At 47.3% G+C, this 20606-nt stretch overlaps 1 protein-coding gene across 3 annotated transcripts in view; it reads left to right on the forward strand.

The window, feature by feature from the left end:
- Window positions 1-20606, forward strand: part of tbc1d1 (TBC1 (tre-2/USP6, BUB2, cdc16) domain family, member 1) — a 70845-nt gene that overhangs the window by 35433 nt on the left and 14806 nt on the right. For 2 of the 3 annotated variants that reach the window (XM_061244811.1, XM_061244813.1), the window contains 8 exons: window positions 217-366; window positions 1617-1739; window positions 1973-2059; window positions 2584-2858; window positions 3727-3819; window positions 4581-4706; window positions 6516-6655; window positions 18775-18957. In XM_061244811.1, the coding sequence (XP_061100795.1) occupies window positions 217-366; window positions 1617-1739; window positions 1973-2059; window positions 2584-2858; window positions 3727-3819; window positions 4581-4706; window positions 6516-6655; window positions 18775-18957 (1177 nt within the window). The remainder of the gene's footprint in view (window positions 1-216; window positions 367-1616; window positions 1740-1972; window positions 2060-2583; window positions 2859-3726; window positions 3820-4580; window positions 4707-6515; window positions 6656-18774; window positions 18958-20606) is intronic. The other variant, XM_061244812.1, reaches the window with a different exon arrangement.

Genomic DNA, 20606 nt, shown 5'->3' on the forward strand with positions numbered 1-20606 from the left:
CAGACACAGCTGTAAAATGCAGGGAGAGAGCTCCCCCTAGTGGAGGTCTGCAGTAACATCAAAATGAAAAGTACTGAAAGATATTCTGCACAAACACTCTCTGTCTCTGAGCCAAGCCATTCATTATAAATCTGCTTGATGATTTGTCCCTGATCGAGACGTGTTGTTTTGTATTTTAGAATTTTATGATCACTGTTCATTTGTTCTGCCCTGCAGAAAGCCCGTCCCAGGACCGAGCAGGAGGAGAATGAGCTGGTCATGTCCAACCTGAGAAGCCTGCATGAAGAGAGGCAGAGTAACCACCAGCACAGCCACAACGGAGACCTCAAACAGGTACAGCACAGCCACAACGGAGACCTCAAACAGGTACAGCGCATAGACTCACGCAGGTACAGCACACTCACACAGACTCACACAGGTACAGCACAGTCACACAGACTCACACAGGTACAGCATAGTCACACAGACTCACACAGGTACAGCACTGTCACACAGACTCACACAGGTACGGCATAGTCACACAGACTCACACGGGTACAGCACAGTCACACAGACTCACACAGGTACAGCACTGTCACACAGACTCACACAGGTACAGCACTGTCACACAGACTCACACAGGTACAGCACTGTCACACAGACTCACACAGGTACAGCATAGTCACACAGACTCACACAGGTACAGCACAGTCACACAGACTCACACAGGTACAGCACTGTCACACAGACTCACACAGGTACAGCACTGTCACACAGACTCACACAGGTACGGCACATAGACTCACACAGGTACAGCACAGTCACACAGACTCACACAGGTACAGCACTGTCACACAGACTCACACAGGTACAGCACAGTCACACAGACTCACACGGGTACAGCACAGTCACACAGACTCACACGGGTGCAGCACAGTCACACAGACTCACACAGGTACAGCACAGTCACACAGACTCACACAGGTACAGCACTGTCACACAGACTCACACAGGTACAGCACAGTCACACAGACTCACACAGGTACGGCATAGTCACACAGACTCACACAGGTACAGCACAGTCACACAGACTCACACGGGTACAGCACAGTCACACAGACTCACACGGGTACAGCACAGTCACACAGACTCACACAGGTACAGCACATAGACTCACACAGGTACAGCACAGTCACACAGACTCACACAGGTACAGCACTGTCACACAGGTACAGCACAGTCACACAGACTCACACGGGTACAGCACAGTCACACAGACTCACACGGGTACAGCACAGTCACACAGACTCACACAGGTACAGCACAGTCACACAGACTCACACAGGTACAGCACAGTCACACAGACTCACACAGGTACAGCACAGTCACACAGACTCACACAGGTACAGCACAGTCACACAGACTCACACAGGTACAGCACTGTCACACAGACTCACACAGGTACAGCACAGTCACACAGACTCACACAGGTACAGCACTGTCACTAAAACTGAAATGGTCCCAGCACAGACTCATGCAGCACCCCGGTCTATGTCACATGGTCCAGACTGACCCAGGTACAGTGCACTGTGGCGGGATGGCTTGGTTGCCGTGGTAACAGGCGCTCCTCCTCTCAGGCGTCTCAGAGTGCAGAAGAGGCCCCCAGCGAGGCGCACCTGTCAGGCAGCCGGCTGCGGCTGGAGCAGCTGAAGACGCGGGCCAAGCGCTCCCTCACAGAGTCCCTGGAGGGCATCTGGAAGGTGGGCAGGTGGGGTTTGGGCAGGTCCATCAGCAGTGGAGCCAGACTGGAGGCTGCAGTGTGCGGCTGCATTGTTGTGTTCAGCATTAGTATTTATGCAGTAAAAGAGCAACGAGAGGTTTTACAATGTAAAATAATTATGAGATGCCCGTGAATATTAAACTCAAAGCTGGTTTTTGTCCGTGTATGATGTGGGCTTTGTTAGTATGTGTGTCTGTGTTTGTATCTCTGCAGGGCAGCAGTAGGTCCAGAGCCCAGCGGGAGAACAGTGAGGGAGATGCAGACAGCAACTCATCTAACTCCACTCTCAACAGCTCCCGGGTAACTTACCCCACACACACACACACACACACACACACACACACACACACACTCACACACTCACTCACTCACTCACTCACTCACTCACTCACTCACTCACTCACTCACACACACACACACTCACACACACACACACACACACTCACATACACACACGCACTCACACACACACTAATACACACACACACATACAAATACACATAAACACACACATACACTAATGCACACACACACACACGCATACATACACAAGCCTTCACATGTTTATATCAGGTTCTCTTCTTCATGTGCTGTGTAAAAGTCACTGGTCCACAGATCAATAATGTTGATATAATGAACATTTTATTATATCGACAGTTGAATGCTCAATACAGTTGAATTGAAGAAACAGATCTTCAAAATTGAATCCCTTACATTACATTATTGCCATTTGGCAGACACTGTTATCCAGAGCGACAACAAAGTGCAAAGTGCACCGAGTGGAGTAGCCCAGTTTTAGAGGGTGCCCCCTGTCTCTCCTCCAGGAGCCGTCCCCGGTGGAGTCTCTGCCCTCCCCCCTGCGGCCCTCCAGCCCCCTGAAGGCGCACAGCTCCACGGGGGACCTGAAGCAGCTGGACGCCTCGCTGAGGGACCCCCAGCGCCCGGGCTTCCGCCGAAGGGCCAACACCTTCAGCCACCTGCCCTCGCCCTCCTCCACCGACCCCTCCAGCCCACCCCTGCCCCCGGACCCCACCGCCGCCACCAAGCCCAAACTGGTCCGACACTACTCCGTCAGCACCGACACACCCCACCAGAGCAAGTAAGGGCCTCCTGCAGGCCGGCTCCTGAGGTCAGGGTTCACGCAGGCCCCCCGGGATGAACGTAGTATGCTCATGAAGTGTTGAAGTCCTTTATAGAAACCACTTGATAGTGAGTCATAGCCGTCCTCGGAAATGTGCCTGTAGAGAAGTGTCGTTTAACTGAGAGTTAGGCAACAATGAATATTACTGATTATGCGGGAATAGTTTTTGTTTGTATGTTCTTATAATGGCTGAGTAGTGCAGTGTATTTATCTAACTGCTCTTGTCTCAGTGTTTGAAATGTTCACATGTCGGCTGTGCCGTCAAACTTATGCGGTTGAGTAGTTATGTTTTTTTTTCTTTCCCTCAACACAATGGGAAACGCCCCTCAGTTTGTCACCAAGGAAACCTCTCTCCTCCACCCACTTCCTGTCAGAGTGTGTCACTTCCTCTGTTTGCTGAAGGCTGTGCTTCTCCCTCCCTCCCTCCTTCCCTCGCTCCTCTAACATTCCTCTGCTTACCTCCTCCTCTCCTCTTCCCCGCTCCTCTCTCCTCTCCCTCTCCTCCTCTCCCCTACCCCTCTCCTCCTCTCTCCTCTCCCTCTCCTCCTCTCCTCCTCCCCCTCTCCTTCTCTCCCCTACCCCTCTCCTCCTCTCTCCTCTCCCTCTCCTCCTCTCTTCCTCTCCCCTACCCCTCTCTCCCTCTCTTCCTCTCCCCTACCCCTCTCCTCCTCTCTCCTCTCCCTCTCCTCTCCGTGTCTCTCCCCCTCCTCTCTCCTCTCCCTCTCTTCTCCGTGTCTCTCCCTCTCTCTCCTCCTCTCCCTCTCCTCTCCGTGTCTCTCCCCCTCTCTCCATGCTTTGCTGCGACCGGCTCACGGGGACGTGACAGAGCCTCCTCCTCCTCCCTGACCGAGCCTCCCGCCTCCTCCCCCGCCTCCTTTAGACCCCTAAAGCTCGAGCTGAGGGGGCGGCCCAAGCGCAGGTGAGACGGCTCACCTGTAGGGGGAGTGGCAGAGCTCGTCTCCTCGAGGGCCACGGGACTGACCTCAACAGGTTACACTGAGCTGTTATACTCAAGTACACAAAATAAGAGCATTAGACTACATGACGGATTAGATCACACACCGGATACAGCGCTGGTGTTTCATCTGAGCCGATTCAGTTCATTTGAACCGGTGTCGGTGAAGAGTTACATGAAAGGGCAAGCTATGCAAGCGGCCACTGGTCAGATAAACTGCTAAGAAAACAGACAGCTCAGTGTGTGGCCCTCCAGGAGCAGTGCGCTCTATTAACCCTTTGAAGAGTAGCTTTTTCTGGAATGTTTTTTCTAAATTCTAGAACTCCATTACTTTCAGTTACCAATAGTGATTGTTACATCATCATGAGAATGGCCAGAACATTCTACTCACGTTTTTGTGACCTCACGCATTAGAGGGTTAAACTAAGGGTTAATAAACATGGCTGCTGTTTCTCCTCTGCGTGTGAGGAGTTTGCTTTAACACTGTTTCATCAACTGTGCAAGTGCATGTCCTGTGTCATTGCTCATCTGTTCTCCATTCACATGAACTGTATTTACCCTGTTACTGCAGCATTTGCAGGTTCCTTTTTACTAATCCTTTGTGCATACTTTGTCTTGTTATCTCTCTCCCACATCCTTTTTTGTTCTGCTGCCTTACTCTCAATCCCACTTTCGCTCACTCTTTTCTCATCTCTACCGCTCCCCCTCTCGCTCCGTCCCCACAGCCCCCTCTCCTCCACTGCCCTCAGTGGCCTCAGAGCCCGGCTGCACTCCTCCTCCTCTGTGCCCAACTTTCTCAAATTTCTGCCTCCGCTGGCCGAGAACAGCGCCTCTGACTTTAACACTGACAGGTACACATGCACCCCTCTGAGAACAGTGTGACTTTAACACTGACAGGTACACATGCACCCCTCTGAGAACAGTGTGACTTTAACACTGACAGGTACACATGCACCCCTCTGAGAACAGTGTGACTTTAACACTGACAGGTACACATGCACCCCTCTGAGAACAGTGTGACTTTAGCACTGACAGGTACACATGCACCCCTCTGAGAACAGTGTGACTTTAGCACTGACAGGTACACATGCACCCCTCTGAGAACAGTGTGACTTTAACACTGACAGGTACACATGCACCCCTCTGAGAACAGTGTGACTTTAACACTGACAGGTACACATGCACCCCTCTGAGAACAGTGTGACTTTAGCACTGACAGGTACACATGCACCCCTCTGAGAACAGTGTGACTTTAACACTGACAGGTACACATGCACCCCTCTGAGAACAGTGTGACTTTAACACTGCAACGTACACATAAAAATTTCTGACCCACCTCTCCCCCACAAGACATTAATGCAGCTCTGAATCCATCACCACCCATAATGCAGACAGGACCCATGTAGATGTATTTACTGATTTACTCTGTCTTTGAAGCAGTTCAAATGGACGATAAGATTACAGAATGTTTAGTATGATAAGCTTACGATGAGCCATGTTCTGGATTGTTTGAAGCGGAGAAGGTCATTCGCGTTCCGGGCTGGAACATGCTGGCTCTCATGCTTCCTGTTCATGGGCCTTGGTTTGGAGCAGACAACCTTCAGTTATCACTGCTCTATCTTGATCATCGGTGTCCAATATCGGCTCCTCTACATAATGGAGAGATTTGTGGATCTGTGTGTCGTAGTTTGTTTGCTGTTAAGAACCTGTGAACAAGCAGTCCGTTCCCCTCATCAGTGATAAAGCCCTAACCTAGTCCAGCGAGCTCAAAATGTTTTCGCAATGTTTCTGGAATGTTTTGTCAATGTTATAACACATTGCAGCAATATTGCAGGAACATTTTTTGTTAGCTATTTATTTGTGGTGAGACTGACTGGGCTGAGCCACAGGAACTCCATGGGTCATACCGCCATCTAGTGGTGAAGTGTGCGGGTTTCAAGTGAGAGTGGGGAACCTATTTTCCCAGGTGGCATATTGATGAAAGGTCAGAAGATAATTTTATTGTGAGGGGAATGTTTAAACCGAGTTAAAAATGACTTGCATGAGTGCTGTAGCGTGTATTCATGCGTTTGTATTTCATATAATATGTTTTTGTATTTCTGATTACATATCTTAGCTATAAAAGCCAATGCATTTTGCCCCTAGGCTGTCTGGAACAGTCTTAATTATGAATTGAATATGAATTTGAAATAAACTTCCTCACCTGGTTGTTTGTTTGTGTGTGTGTGTGTGCACGTGTTTGTGTGTGTGCATATGTCCATGTACGCATATGTGTGTCCGTCCGTGTGTCCGTGTACATGTATGTGTCCACGTCTCCGTGTGCATGTGTGTGTCCGTGTACATGCGTACGTGTCCGTTTGTGTGTCTGTATGCGTGTGTGTCCGTGTTTGTGTCCGCGTACGTGCGTGTGTCTCATGTGTCCATATGCGCATTTGTGTGTGTGTGTCCGTTTACGTGTGTCTGTGTACACCTTTGTCCGTGTGTGTCCATGTGCGTGTGTGTGTCCTTGTGTGTGTGTCCATGTGTGCGTGTATGTCCGTGTGTCCCTGTGTCCGTGTGTGTGTGTGTGTGTGTGTGTGTGTCCGTGTGTCCGTGTGTCCGTGTGTCCGTGTGTGCGTGTGTCCGTGTGTGTGTGTGTGTGTGTCCGTGTGTGTGTGCAGTGATGTGGCGGCCCTGTCCAGCCCCGGGGTGGTGGGAGAGGACAGTCCGCTCCGGGGCCACAGGCAGTCCTGGAGGCAGCAGATCTTCCTGAGGGTGGCCACGCCCCAGAAGACGTGCGACACGCCCCCCCGATACGACGGTGAGTTCCTGCGGCTCAGTGTGGGGGCCTCTGATTGGCTGGAGGACCAGCATCAGCAGTGACACGCTGGTCCCTCTGTGAACAGAGAGGTCACCCCATGGTGAAGTGTGATTGGTCAGAAACCTTTTCGGGTAGGGCTGCCCAACCAGAATGCCTGATCAGTAGGATAATGTGTGCTAAATTAGGGTTAATATGAAAACATTCAGGAGGGTAGATTTCCAGGAACAGGGTTGGGTTGGGCAGCCCTGCCCTAGTTAGGGGTGGAGTGCAAACATGCAGGGCGGTAGTTATCCAGGAACAGGGTTGGGCAACACCGCTTTAGGGGAAACGGTGTTGCCACTCTTAATTGAGGGATGCATTAATATGACATAACGTAATGACCATGGAATCTCTGTCCTGAACACCTGTCATGTGTCTCATGTGGCATGTTGGTGTGTGTGTTGTGAGTGGTGTGTGTGTGTGTGTGTTGTGAGTGGTGTGTGTGGTGTGTGTAGGTATGTGGTGTGTTGTTTGCTATGTGTGGCTTGTGCTGTGTATGCGAGTGGTCTGTCTGTGTGTGCTGTGTAGGTGTGTGCTGTGTATGGTCTGTAGGTGTGTGGCCTGTTGGTATGTGGTCTGTAGGTGTGTGGCGTGTTGGTGTGTGGTCTGTAGGTGTGTGGCGTGTTGGTGTGTAGTCTGTAGGTGTGTGGCGTGTTGGTGTGAGGTGTGTGTTGTGTCTGTGTGAGGTGTGGCATGGCGTGTTGGTGTGTAGGTGTGTGTTGTGTCTGTGTGTGGCGTGGCGTGTTGGTGTGTGATGTGTAGGTGTGTGTTGTGTCTGTGTGAGGCGTGGCGTGTTGGTATGTGGTGTGTAGGTGTGTGTTGTGTCTGTGTGTGGCGTGTTGGTGTGTGGCGTGTTGGGTGTGTGTTGTGTCTGTGTGAGGCGTGGCGTGTTGGTATGTGGTGTGTTGTGTGGTGTGTGGGGCTTGTGCTGTGTAGGTATGTATGTGTGTGTAATTCTGGCAAAAAATTCCCCTAAATTCCAGTAAATAATTTTCTGCAGTCTAAAGTAAATAATGTTACCCATCGCTCAGAGCTCATTCCTCTGTTACCCTGGTGTCAAAAGAGGAGGGGGGGAGGGGTAATGGCATAGAAGCAGGTATATTCACATAGCATAGTCATACATACATCGCATAATGAAATATTAAAAATATTATTATTTTTGTTTAAGTGTTTAGGATTTTTAATATGTTGAACATTTTTTATATATTAAAGTGCTTTAATATGACTGCATTGACACGTTGTCTCCACTGGGCGGCGCAGTGTTCATAAGTTTCTTTGCTTTTATTAACCCTCCTATTAAGTTTGGGGTCATTTTGAAACCATTCAGTGTTAAACATCTCTTAAAAACCATTTTTTCAATCTTGATGCTGTATGATTTTTGTACTTCTGTTTTGGTGGGATTAAATCGTAAACATGCAATAAACATAATGCTTTGTTTTGTCAGAACAATGTCAGAAAATATACAACATATTTTACCTCAGATTTGACCCCTAGCAGTAAATTTGACCCCAAACTTTAAAGAGGTCATAAACTCTTAAGATAATAGGATGGTTAATTATGTGTAGATTGCTAGCGATTTTATTACACCCCTCAAAAGATTGTGATGGGTAGGGAAATTATTTCTGTGGAATTTAATCAAAGCATTTTTAGGCTTTTTAAGCTTAATTGAGTGTTGTGACGTTTTGGTTACCTCTCAGGACTGGAGCAGGAGAATTGTCTGCTGGTGTCCCGCACGGTCGGCTTCATGAGTAACTGCTGCATTTACACAGTGTCAAAAGTCTCAAAGTGGGGTGCAAGACAGCGGGGTGAAGGGGAAAACGTCCTCTAGAAGCCAAAAAAAGAAAATGGCATCCATGCAGAAACAATATTCATGGGGGGGCTTCAAAAAAACTAACTGCCTAACTAGCCTGCCTAACCTACCAAAGCAGGACCTGACCGAAAACTGCTGAGATGCACTGACGTGTATTGAACCTGAAGTGTCTGTAGTATAGATGACCATGTCATTTCCATAGATCTATCAGCACAGGATCACCCTCACATAGTTGTCACATAATAGCCAGCCATTACTTAGGTCAGCAAAAACATTCATTGTTCTTCACAATCCCAATCACAAGATGCATGTACGGCTGGCTGTGCCAAACTTTCTTATCTCTAAGAATCCTGAACACATATTTAGAGAATCTTGTCGGCACACGCAGTGCCTTTCACACGCCCTGCCTCCGTAACCCAGTGACTGTCTTGTGGGTCTGGAGCTTCAGGAGGGGCGCCGGGCAGAGTGCAGAACGCATGGCTCTGTGTGAGGAGGAAGGAGGTACCTCTCTCTCTGCCTCTCTATCTCTCTATCTCTCTATCTCTGTCTCTCTCTTTCTATCTCTTTCTATCTGTCTCTCTCTTTCTATCTCTTTCTATCTCTCTCTCTTTCTATCTCTTTCTATCTGTCTCTCTGTCTCTCTTTCTATCTATTTCTATCTCTGTCTCTCTTTCTATCTCTTTCTATCTCTGTCTCCTCTTTCTATCTATTTCTATCTCTGTCTCTCTCTTTCTATCTTTCTATCTCTGTCTCTCTCTTTCAATCTCTTTCTATCTCTGTCTCTCTCTTTCTATCTATTTCTATCTCTGTCTCTCTCTTTCGATCTCTCTGTCTCTCTTTCTATCTCTGTCTCTCTCTTTCTATCTTTCTATCTCTGTCTCTCTCTTTCTATCTCTTTCTATCTATGTCTCTCTCTTTCTATCTAATTTCTATCTGTCTCTCTCTTTCGATCTCTGTCTCTCTTTCTATCTCTGTCTATCTCTGTCTCTTTCTATCTTTCTATCTCTGTCTCTCTTTCTATCTCTTTCTATCTCTATGTCTCTCTTTCTATCTCTTTCTCTCTTTCTATCTCTTTCTATCTCTGTCTCTCTCTTTCTATCTATTTCTATCTCTGTCTCTCTCTTTCGATCTCTCTGTCTCTTTCTATCTCTGTCTATCTCTGTCTCTTTCTATCTTTTTATCTCTGTCTTTCTATCTCTATGTCTCTCTTTCTATCTCTTTCTCTCTCTCTTTCTATCTCTGTTTCTCTTTCTATCTCTTTCTATCTCTGTGTCTCTCTTTCTATCTCTTTCTATCTCTGTCTCTCTATCTCTCTCTCTGTCCCTCTTTCCCTTCCTGCGTACCTCTCTCTCTGCGTTTTTAATTGAGGGAAAAGCAGGCAGTGTTATTTGCGCTGTGCTGTTTCTGTGACAGACAGGCCGTCAGGTGTGCCGTTAGAGAGCGTGTCGGGAGTGAGGGCAGCGGTTTCGAGGCACTGCCGTCTCCTTTCAACAAATTGCAGGTTGTGCGCAAGCCGTCAATTGTCCAAAAATGTTTTGCGAAGGTGTGATTTAAAAATAATTCCCCCCCCCCCTCCCCGCCCGCCGACATAAAAAATGTAGTTTCATCAACATGAGCAACTTTGTTTGAAGTGGGCAGAAGTAGTTTGAGGGATGGGAGATGACTGCGCTTTGCTGATTCTCTGCTGTTATCGAGCTCTGATCCCTCTCTGGAGGAGGTGGCTGCTGTTGGCAGTGTGTGGCGTTTGAACGCAGTGGAGTCTCCATGTGCAGGGCCCTTATCGCGGCTCTGCGCTACAGTAACGTTTTTGCCCGAGGATCACACGTGCTCCTCGGCTCCGACATTAATGCATCCCAATTAGTGTATGCGCTCCAAAATACTCTCTCCAGTTAGCTCTCATCAATTATCAGGAGTTAATGCACCTAAGATAGGAGCAGTGTAGAGCCCTGCGTACGGGGTAGGGGTCTTATCTTTCAGATGTTCAGCACAGCCCGTTTGATCACTCGTAACACCGGGCACTGTGGGGCTCTGCCCGTTCCACATTCGGGATGTCCCGTAACATCCGTATAAATGTCTCGGAGCAAGTGGCAGTCCCGGGCTGGGGGAGGAATCTACTCCAGTCTCCGCTCTCCTCCCGGGGTGAAAGGGAACGTGCTGTTCTTCACTCTGAAAGAGCGAGACTTCTTGTAAGGGTGTGCGTGTTCATACAAGGTCACCGGGCCGATGATTGATGTGTGAGAACGGTCGGGTGGGATTATGGGTCTTTCACACGCAGAGTGCACACTCGTGGTTGCGACTTGCCCTCCATTGTCTTCTGTGGAGAGAGCAGTGCTGACACGCATGAGGCGAGAGCACAGCCCATGTTTCACTGGAATTCTCATTCGTGCACTTGACCGACCAATCGCAGAACTGAGAACCGTGATGTATCTCCAGGTGGAAGAATTTAGCGGTTTTAAAATGTAGAAAGTTGGGTGTGTGTTTGTAAAACGACATCTAGTGTCCCCGTAAGCGTTTCTAGCCGATACGTTTGCAAGTGTCTCTGTCTAAATTGGCTGGGGAAGCTGGCCGATAGCAGCCCCAGGGTTTTTAGCAGATGCTTCCCACATTTCTAGGTATAATGATGTAATGATTACGGAGTTCTTTAAAGAGCGTAATATAGCAGCAATGCAGGTAGATAGAAATGGTAATGAAGACTCTCTCCAGGAGCCTACCAACCGCAGGGCAGCACCAGGTTGATTACTGGTGACTCAAGGCAGTGATCTGCGGCCTCCTATCAGGAAGTGACATCCCGCACCATGCGTCACACCGTGCGTGGGTTGTGGCATGTGGTCAGGGGGGAGCCTGTCACCTCTCGGAGTTGACTCCGACCTCGATTCTTCTCCCGGGGCTAGCCGTGTGTGGAACGCTGTGTTCTTCACCCCGTTGGAGCGGGGTTACCACTGTGAGCTTGAAAAGGTCACCATGCCGGTGATTGATGCACAAGACTGATTTGTGGGATTAAACGAGCTCACCCGAACCCAGCGACGCGTTCATGCATGAGGCAGGGCGATGACACTGGAGGCTCTGATAATTTCAGCTCAATCAAGTACCATACACTGTATTCTGTGTGTGTGTGTGTGTGTGTGTGTGTGTGTGTGTGTGTGTGTGTGTGTGTGTGTGAGGTTTTTTTTATTCCAACCGTTAAACAAGGCATTTCAACAGTTTACATTTAACTATTGCGATCCTCCTCACAGCCTGCAATTGCTGACTGTAGGAACTAATTTTTCAAATGGCCTTGGATTTTGTTTGTCCGGAAATGTGGGCAGTGACTTGTCACCGCTGCTACTGACAGTAAACGCCTCCCACCCACATAGCAGACCTGACTCTGATGTTATCTGTGTCCTGAGGTAGATTTATCCCTCTGTGAGGTCACCCGTTGGACTACATTACCCACAATTCTCATGTGAAAGTATTGCAGGAATTAGTTAATTTGCTGAACACAAGGTATGTTTTTGGGTCATGCTTGTTTTTCCCCAGGACAGGGCGTCTTTCTCAAAAAGAGTTTAAAAGGGATTATGGTAACCTTCACTGAAATCTTCAGCTTTTACCCCTTAACCATTTCATGCCTGTTGGAAAGAAACTAAACGGATGAAAAGAAAGCTTGGGACCCAGTGACCTGCTCTCTTCTGAGTGTGAGCTTTTATTCGTCTTGCTTTTGCATAACTGTGCATAAAACAAACTGCTCAAGACTGCAATACCATGTTACATTATTCACATTATTCATGATTTATTATCAACTCAAAGTTGAGCACAGCCGCTACCGTTATATGAACAGTGCAGTGCATTCCGGCTCCTCTTTTCTGTGATGAAAGAATCTATTAAATTAAATAATTCATTTAAGAAGGGGAGCCTACACTTTCAGTCCCATTAGGTGGTGTTTCTTTAGTTTTAATTTTGCAGCCAAATTTTTTATGTACTTGTCTGCTTTGGTAAACATGACGCAAAAAAAGTGTGGTAAGAAATGATGTAAGAACCAGAACGGATGGCAATGTTGAGAGTGTTCATTGCTCAAGCTTGCTACAATACCAATCAGTAGCTATGTGTTTGTGTAACTATGTAATTGGTAACTATGCATAAATCATTTGGGCGATGCGTTATTTATGGAGAGTAATAAAAGTGTTGTGTGCTTGGGTGTTAGAGACCGGTTCCTGCCGTGTTCAGTGGCACGGTGGCGTGCGAGGTGTGAGTTTTGGGCGTGCCGCCCTGCCGCTGGCTGGGGCGGGGCACTCAGACAGGGCGGGGCGGGGGTTTGGGCGCGGCCCTGCGCTGACCCGCTGGCGACCGGGGCAGCCCTGGGGGGCGGGCGGGGCCAGAGGCTCTGCGTCAGCGATCAGGCGGCGACGGACATCAGAACCCTGGAGCCCGAAGCGGCCCGCTCGTCTGGTTGGGAACAGGAACCCCGTGTTTACGTTGCGGTTACCGCGTTTTTTCCGAGCCTTTATGTTCAGGGCGCCTCACGCCACACCCTGCGACAGGTAGCTGTTTTTGCATTCGCTTTAGCTCTGGGCCTGAGGTGGTGATGTTGGCATTGGCGTGGGGCTCAGCCTACGCCTCTTTTGTTATTCATCCAACCGGTCAGTCCAAAAGCAACAGCTCTGGAGACACAAAAGAACAAGTACTGCTCGCTTTTAAAAAAATTTTTTAAAGGAATAAAGGTACTACTTTAATCTCTTGTTTTCAGGAGAAATTCAACGGTGGTGTAGTTTAGGTCTGTGCCAACGTCATCGCCACAGATTAGTGGGAATCGGCGGGAGCTGAGTCTGCATGCCAGAACGCCCTGCCTGGAAATAACCTCTGTGTGTACCTTTATGTTATTTCTTTATTTGAAAATAATACAATGTAAGCCACGGGAGCAGCATGTGACGATAGAAAAGAAAAGGATACCTTCACACACAGTGAAAGGGACTGGTCTATCATTGAGGCCTTGGCAGCAGAAACACGTTGTTTATTTTAAACATGCTGCCTAGAAATGTATAATGCAGTACAGAAGAAGCGTGAACTGAGTCATAACCTTCAACATACCTGACCTACATATGGCCTTTGTTTGTGCTGTGTGAGTCAGCCATGTTTGACCAATGATTAGGCGACATGCAGCCAAGCATTTGGTGCACGTTAAGTGTATTTCTCTCTTATACTTCATAGAAAATGGGAGGATTAATAATGGTTTGACGATTGAAGATGTCATTGTTGGCGAGTGCTTGTGGGACTTAGGTCGTATCCAGGAGGTTGCTTTAACCCTGGGCGGGGCTCCTGTGTGTTCGCCTTCACCTGAAGCAAACGGCTATGCCCGAGTGGCTTCAGTAAATATATGGCTTTCTTGCAGTACTGTATGTAAAGTGTCAGTTTTGCAAGTTGGCTGAAGGCAGCGCTGTCAGGTAATGCTCATTGGGTTTTTACGGTTTTTTGCCATTTTGCATTTGATTATGTTAACTTCATGCAAGAGCACTGCATTTATATAGCGCTTTTCTAGGCATTCAAAGCACCTCTACAGTGATGAGGGGGAAACTTGCCTCAACGTCCACCAATGTGTAAAACCCTGCGGGAGATGCACGACTGCCATTTCACGCCAGAACGCTCAGCACGCACTAGCTGAGGTGGAGAGGGAAACTTGACCTCTCTTGTCTTTAATTTAATCAGATATGAAAAAAATAATAATGTTGGTACAAATGAGCCAAAATGAACAAATTTCCTCATGTCCATTATTCATTATTTTCACCCAGTCGCCCGTCACGGTACAAGACCTGTATGACGTACAGTATGGCGTGTTGACTGTCTTCCACTCCCATTTGAGCTCTTCCCTCTGGCTATAGAATTATCATACTTGCTCCTCTGTAAAGGGAGTGCAGCGAACGTCAGGGGAAAAGAGAAAAACAAGCGTGGCGGGTCAAGCCAAGGCGTCATGCGGAGCCTGAAGGGACATTAGGCTCCTCTCGCAGAGCAAAGTCTGTCAGGCGTATCAGGAGCTGTTTGCCTTGAGCGGGTGGCCTTCGAGGTTGTGTTCAGGGCGCCATGTTTGCTCGGTTTGTGTGCTTTCAGTGGGTCTGAGCTGTTTATTTAACTGTTAGTCCTTCTTTTCTCAGACTGCCGGTGAGTCTGGCCTGTGCTTGTTCCCTCTATCTGTTGTAGACATCCATATAAAACGTACAATAGGTAAGATTTTTGTGTTAAAACATTGTTACAAGACCATTGTAAATCCCTTCCTATCATTGAATAGGGCTCAGTGACATGTTGACTCACCCTCTGCCTGTGTTTATATTCGGGCTTCAAAATATGCAGTTGACGGCCCGGCACTCTGTACCAAAACATCGTATAGCTGTACAATAATTCAAGCTTGTTGGTTTTAATTGCCGCAGCCAATGGCCTTTCAACATCAGCATGTTCACAGAGAAGGGGTGGGATAAACAGTTTTGTGGTTTGAGCGCATTTGTTGCTGCCATTCCTCTCTTCAGCGTTAGAAGTCTGAAATTACCTATTGTACCTTTAAGACATCCTCATTGAGATAAGGCATCCGCATTAATATAAGACATCCGCATTAAGATATCTGCATTAAGACATCCGCATTAAGATGAGAGAGCTGCATTAAGCCCTTTTATACAGCTTTAGTGTAGACGCTTTTGTGATGTCGTTCAGTCATGTGTGTCAAAGTGTACTCTCACAGCTCACGTGGTGCCTTTCTTTATTTTTATGAGTTTTACAAAGTGTCTGAGCCTCTTTTTTTAAGAATGTAAGGCCTGATTTTAAAAAAGGAGCTGGAATTATTCCTTAAGGGTTTTGGTCCATGTTTACTCAACGTTTTCGGCCATTCGTGAATGAATGAGGGCATGACTCCATTATCAGGGTTTCTCCTGGCTCAGTATCTGGCGAAAGTGGTATTTAAAAAATAAAATAAAAAAAATCTCATTCAGGTAATCCCACCCCAGACACAATTCCTCGGGCAAACGCTCATATGATTCCAATAGTAGACATTCTGAGGAACTTTTGCAGTAGAATGTTCAAGGGGCCCCAGTTTTGGCTGTCTGAATACTAATAACAGCAGCGATTTGATTGACAGCACAGCGATCATGTGACAGTGAGCTGATTTATGCTCCAGGTCGTAAGGTCACCTGCACTAGAGAGGAACAGCTGCTCCAGACCCCTGCTCTGCTGCCCCAGATTTGCCAAAGTCACACATGCACACAAAGTCACACATGTACCCAAAGTAACACATGCACCCAAAGTCACACATGCACACAGTCACACATCCACACAGTCACACATCCACACAAAGTCACACATCCACACAAAGTCACACATCCACACAGTCACACATCCACACAAAGTCACACATGCACCCAAAGTCACACATCCACACAGTCACACATCCACCCAAAGTCACACATGCACACAGTCACACATCCACACAGTCACACATCCACACAAAGTCACACATGCACCCAAAGTCACACATCCACACAGTCACACATCCACACAAAGTCACACATGCACCCAAAGTCACAAATCCACACAGTCACACATGCACCCAAAGTCACACATGCACCCAAAGTCACACATGCACCCAAAGTCACACATGCACCCAAAGTCACACATGCACCCAAAGTCACACATGCACCCAAAGATTTTAGCATACTCGTTACATTGAGCATGTTCCACAGATTTAAAAGTCTCATGATTATGAAATCCCTTCCATCATTTAATTCAGATTTAATTCAGAACTGAAGGAAATTATCATAAGTAATATTTAATATAATATAAGTTCATATTTTTCTGGCAGTGGGTAATTAATTTTTACAACCTCTCCCTCGAGCTTCAAATAAAAAAAACAGGTTATTCAGCTTCCAGGTGTCATGTCCACACGTCAAACACAATGTGTGTGGTTTACAAAGCCACGCCCGGCCTGCCGGTGAAATAGAAACATGTACCAGACCCCAACACAAGCGGCTTTATTATGAAGACAAAAATACGCAGAATTCAAGGCAAACAGCGAACACTTGGGCCACAGACCTGGTGGTGTGCAGGGTGGAAGCCTCTGGCCGTCTCTGCGGCAGGCATCAGTGAGATCGCTCAACAGTGCCAAGGGCAGGGCAGCAGCCAGCATCTTTAAAGTTTTTGGTGCCACTTGGCAATCCCGCTTTTTAAATTCCTCCACATCTCTTTTGGCTCCCTTGGGCCATAGTTTGACTTTTGTAAGCAGCTTTTGACAGTTAGGTATTAGTAACATACTCGTTAAACGTACTCGATAATACTGTGCTCTGCTTCGGTTCTCTGCTTTTGAGTCGAGTTCATGAGAGAGAGTATGAGAGACAAACAGAGGTCATTTGGGTTTCTCAGAGTTATTTTCCAGACAGCCAGGGTTGCTTCAGTCTCTCTGACTAGGTTGATCTACGTCAAGCTTCACAACAAAAACTACTACTGTTTTGGTGTGCGTCTTTTTTCCCTCCTAAACAAAACAGGGTATTTTGTGGTTTGAGATCCACCCTGTAGTTTGGGTGTAACCCAGTAGAATGTTTTTTTGTTTCCTGAGCGAGTTTGCGTGCACGTGTATGTGTGTGTGTGTGTGTGTGTGTGTGCATGTGTGCACGTGTGCGTACTCACACTCCTGACTGCTTTTGCCTGCTCGTATACTGAGCATTATCAGAGTTGTTAATGCTAAGTGTTACAGACTGAGCATCCTGCCACACTAAGCCTCAGCTTTCAGAAGCATGAACCCAGTAACCCATTGAAAACCAGAGTCTAATATCAAAGATTGAGCAATACTCCATACAGTTAAGTTCTCACCAGAAACAAGGCAGCATGAACCACAGGAATAGCTGTGAAATGAGGAAACTGTAATGGCTGGCTCTAAAACGGGGTGGAAGTCAGTAGCGTCATTCTGTGAAAAAGCAGAGGCCCGTCCTGATCGTGCAGGGATGTCATTTCACAGCAGCAATTAATTGCTGGGTTTATAAAGGGACGGCTAACTGCCAAGTCCCTGTACAGATTTAACATGGAGCACATGCTGTGTAGGATTCCGCGTACTTGCATGGCCTTAATGAACTACAGTCCCCATGGTTCACCATGGTTCACACAGCGGTTGGAGAACTGCACCTCTTTTAATGGTATGGTTTACATTGCGTAAGCTCCATTGTCCTCGCTGGAGACTGTCTCCTAGCGCTAACAACTCGCCCAGCACGTGTGCAGACATGCACATGCACCCACACACATGCAGATGCAGTCATGCACACATGAACACACACAAACACACACACACACACACACACACACACACCACATTTAGCCCTCGGTAGCCACAGGCCCCAATGTGGCGTGTCACATGGTAAGGAAGTGCAGGTCAAAGCCTCAGAAACATTTTCATGTTCATGTCAGAAGAAATGTTTTGCTTATTTTGCTGATAATGCTTGAAATGGACAAGATTTTCATCTTTGGTCTGACTCCTGAACATAAGCAAGTACATCTCCTGATCATAAACCGCAACGCTCTGTGTACATGGTTTTGGAGTTTATACAGGAGGTCAGTAGTGTACTGCAGCACAGTGCATGTTCCTCCCTGTGTTTACCCAGTGCTCATGCTTTCAGTGTGTTACTCTTAATCATGCCTATTCTGGGATTTCCTGAATTCTGTGTAGTTGTTTTCCATAATGCACTGAGATTACTACCATTGTTTTGTGGAGTGATTAAACCAAGTCGCTGAGTCTCTCTCCCTTGTGGAGAGTGCAGTTGTGCGGGACAGGAGGTTGAGGGCAGTCTGCATTTTGTGGAGTGTGCGGTTGTGCTCAGTCTGTGGTCGTGTTCAGTGTGTGGTCGTGCTCAGTGTGTGGTTGTGCTCTGTGTGGTCGTGCTCTGTGTGGTCGTGTTCGGTGTGCTGTCGTGTTCAGTGTGCTGTCGTGTTCAGTGTGCTGTCGTGTTCAGTGTGCTGTCGTGTTCAGTGTGTGGCCGTGCTCAGTGTGTGGTTGTGCTCTGTGTGGTCGTGTTCAGTGTGCTGTCGTGTTCAGTGTGCTGTCGTGTTCAGTGTGTGGTCGTGCTCAGTGTGTGGTTGTGCTCTGTGTGGTCGTGTTCAGTGTGCTGTCGTGTTCAGTGTGCTGTCGTGTTCAGTGTGTGGCCGTGCTCAGTGTGCGGTCGTGTTCAGTGTCTGGTTGTGCTCTGTGAGGTTGTGTTCAGTGTGTGTTTGCACTCAGTGTGCGGTTGTTTTGCAGTGTACATAGTTTTGTGAGCCTCATATCTCTCCCGCCCCACAGACAGAGGTGGCCCCACGGGGGAGGCCCTTGGCCCCGGGGGCGGGGTCTGTGACGGCCCCCTCAGGACGCTCCCGGAGGAGAGGAGGAAGAGGAGCGGGGCGGAGCTTCGGGAGCTCTGGAGGAAGGCCATTCTGCAGCAGATCCTGCTGCTGAGGATGGAGAGGGAGAACCAGAAACTGCAGGGTGAGCCCGGAGACACGCCTCTGACTGACTATTCAGTGCCTTTGCTTCATCTATTTGCTCAACATTTAGGATGTAATCCGTTCAGCAAATACCACATTTTACTGGCATAACTCTTTTAAGCATAGGTTTTTGTTGGGGGGTTTTCAAAAAACTAAGTCAGTTGAGCTCTGATTGTGACATTCTAATCACATATTTTTGTGACCTCGCACCTTAAAGGGTTAACTGTGTGAAAAAAGTATATATATATATACAAATATAATCCAGGCCAAGTACGTAGAGATGTAGCGTAGGGGCGGCCTGTAGCGTAGTGGTTAAGGTACATTACTGGGACCCACAAGGTCGTCAGTTCGATCCCCAGTGTAGCCACGATAAGCCCTTGAGCAATGCCCTTAACCCTGCATTGCTCCAGGGGAGGATTGTCTCCTGCTTAGTCTTAGTCTTATCACTCTGGATAAGTGTCTGCCAAATGCCATTCATTTAATGTAATGAGATGTTCTGTAAACTATTATATGGGCCATGGGATGTTTCAAAAGATAAAGCTGGTAGAAGCTGGAATTACAGTAGTGTGCAAAACATTGTGCACCCCTGTGGTCAAAAAGCCTTTTACATTTAACATTTTGGAGAACAGAAGCGAACCTGACCTCTAAATGGTACAAAGTTAAACATGACACATTTCTTCAAATTAAAAATAAGATGACTTAATTTCATCGTGTTTTGGTCTTTCTTTGGTTTTTCTTTGGTTTTTCTTTGGTATTTCAAGAAAATCTTTATTGGTCTTCCAGACCTTGCTTGACTTGAACTGTTCCATTTATCTTCAATTTTCGATTAATGTCTCTGATAGTGGAAATAGGCGGTTTGAAACCTTGAGAGTTTTTGAAGCCTTCTCCTTCTTGGTGGGAATGAACCATCTTCATCCATGAACTGCTTCGATGAACTTTGGTTGTTAACACCAGGCAGGACAGCCACTGCTGATACTCTAGAAGGCATGGCGTTATTTCAGAATAATAAGCTCAGCCCTGGAATTATATTCACCTGACTCATTGAAGTCCTAACAAGTAAATCACCTCGGCCTTATTAATCATCTTTTCAAAAAGCAACAAAGAATAATCCAAAAGGGTTCCCAAACTTTTGCACAGGGCCCTGCTATAAACAGTAAAAATTAAAATAAAAAGCAATCTTGTCATCAAATTTGCAAAAAGGTCTCATATTTATCATTTACAGTTCAGGTTGGCTTCTGTTCGCTAAGATATTAATTGTAAAAGGCTTTTTGACCAGGGGTCAATTCCAGCTTCGACTGTATGTAAAAATGTATATAAATAAATAAATGATAATAGCAATACCAGAGGGATTGATTATTTTCTTCTTTGACAGTGAGTTCTAAAAAGGGCGTGTCACTGTACTCGACCCACTTGGCTTTTATTCCTAACCCCGGCCCCCCCTTCCTCCTGGCCCTGGGAGCTCTTGCCTTGCTTGTCCGCACGGAGCGAAAACCGCAGCAGGCTTTTGAAAAGGGTGTTGGTCCTGAGAATGTAGGTCAATATTGACACAGAAAGAGACAGTCTGCCCCCCCCCCCCCCCCCCCCCCCCCCACCACTTTTGTCTTGTGTCTCGCAACCCTGTTGTATAACTAAGGTCTACAGGTGCCAATA

The sequence above is a fragment of the Conger conger genome, chromosome 6, assembly GCF_963514075.1.
Source record: "Conger conger chromosome 6, fConCon1.1, whole genome shotgun sequence".
Taxonomy (NCBI): domain Eukaryota; kingdom Metazoa; phylum Chordata; class Actinopteri; order Anguilliformes; family Congridae; genus Conger; species Conger conger.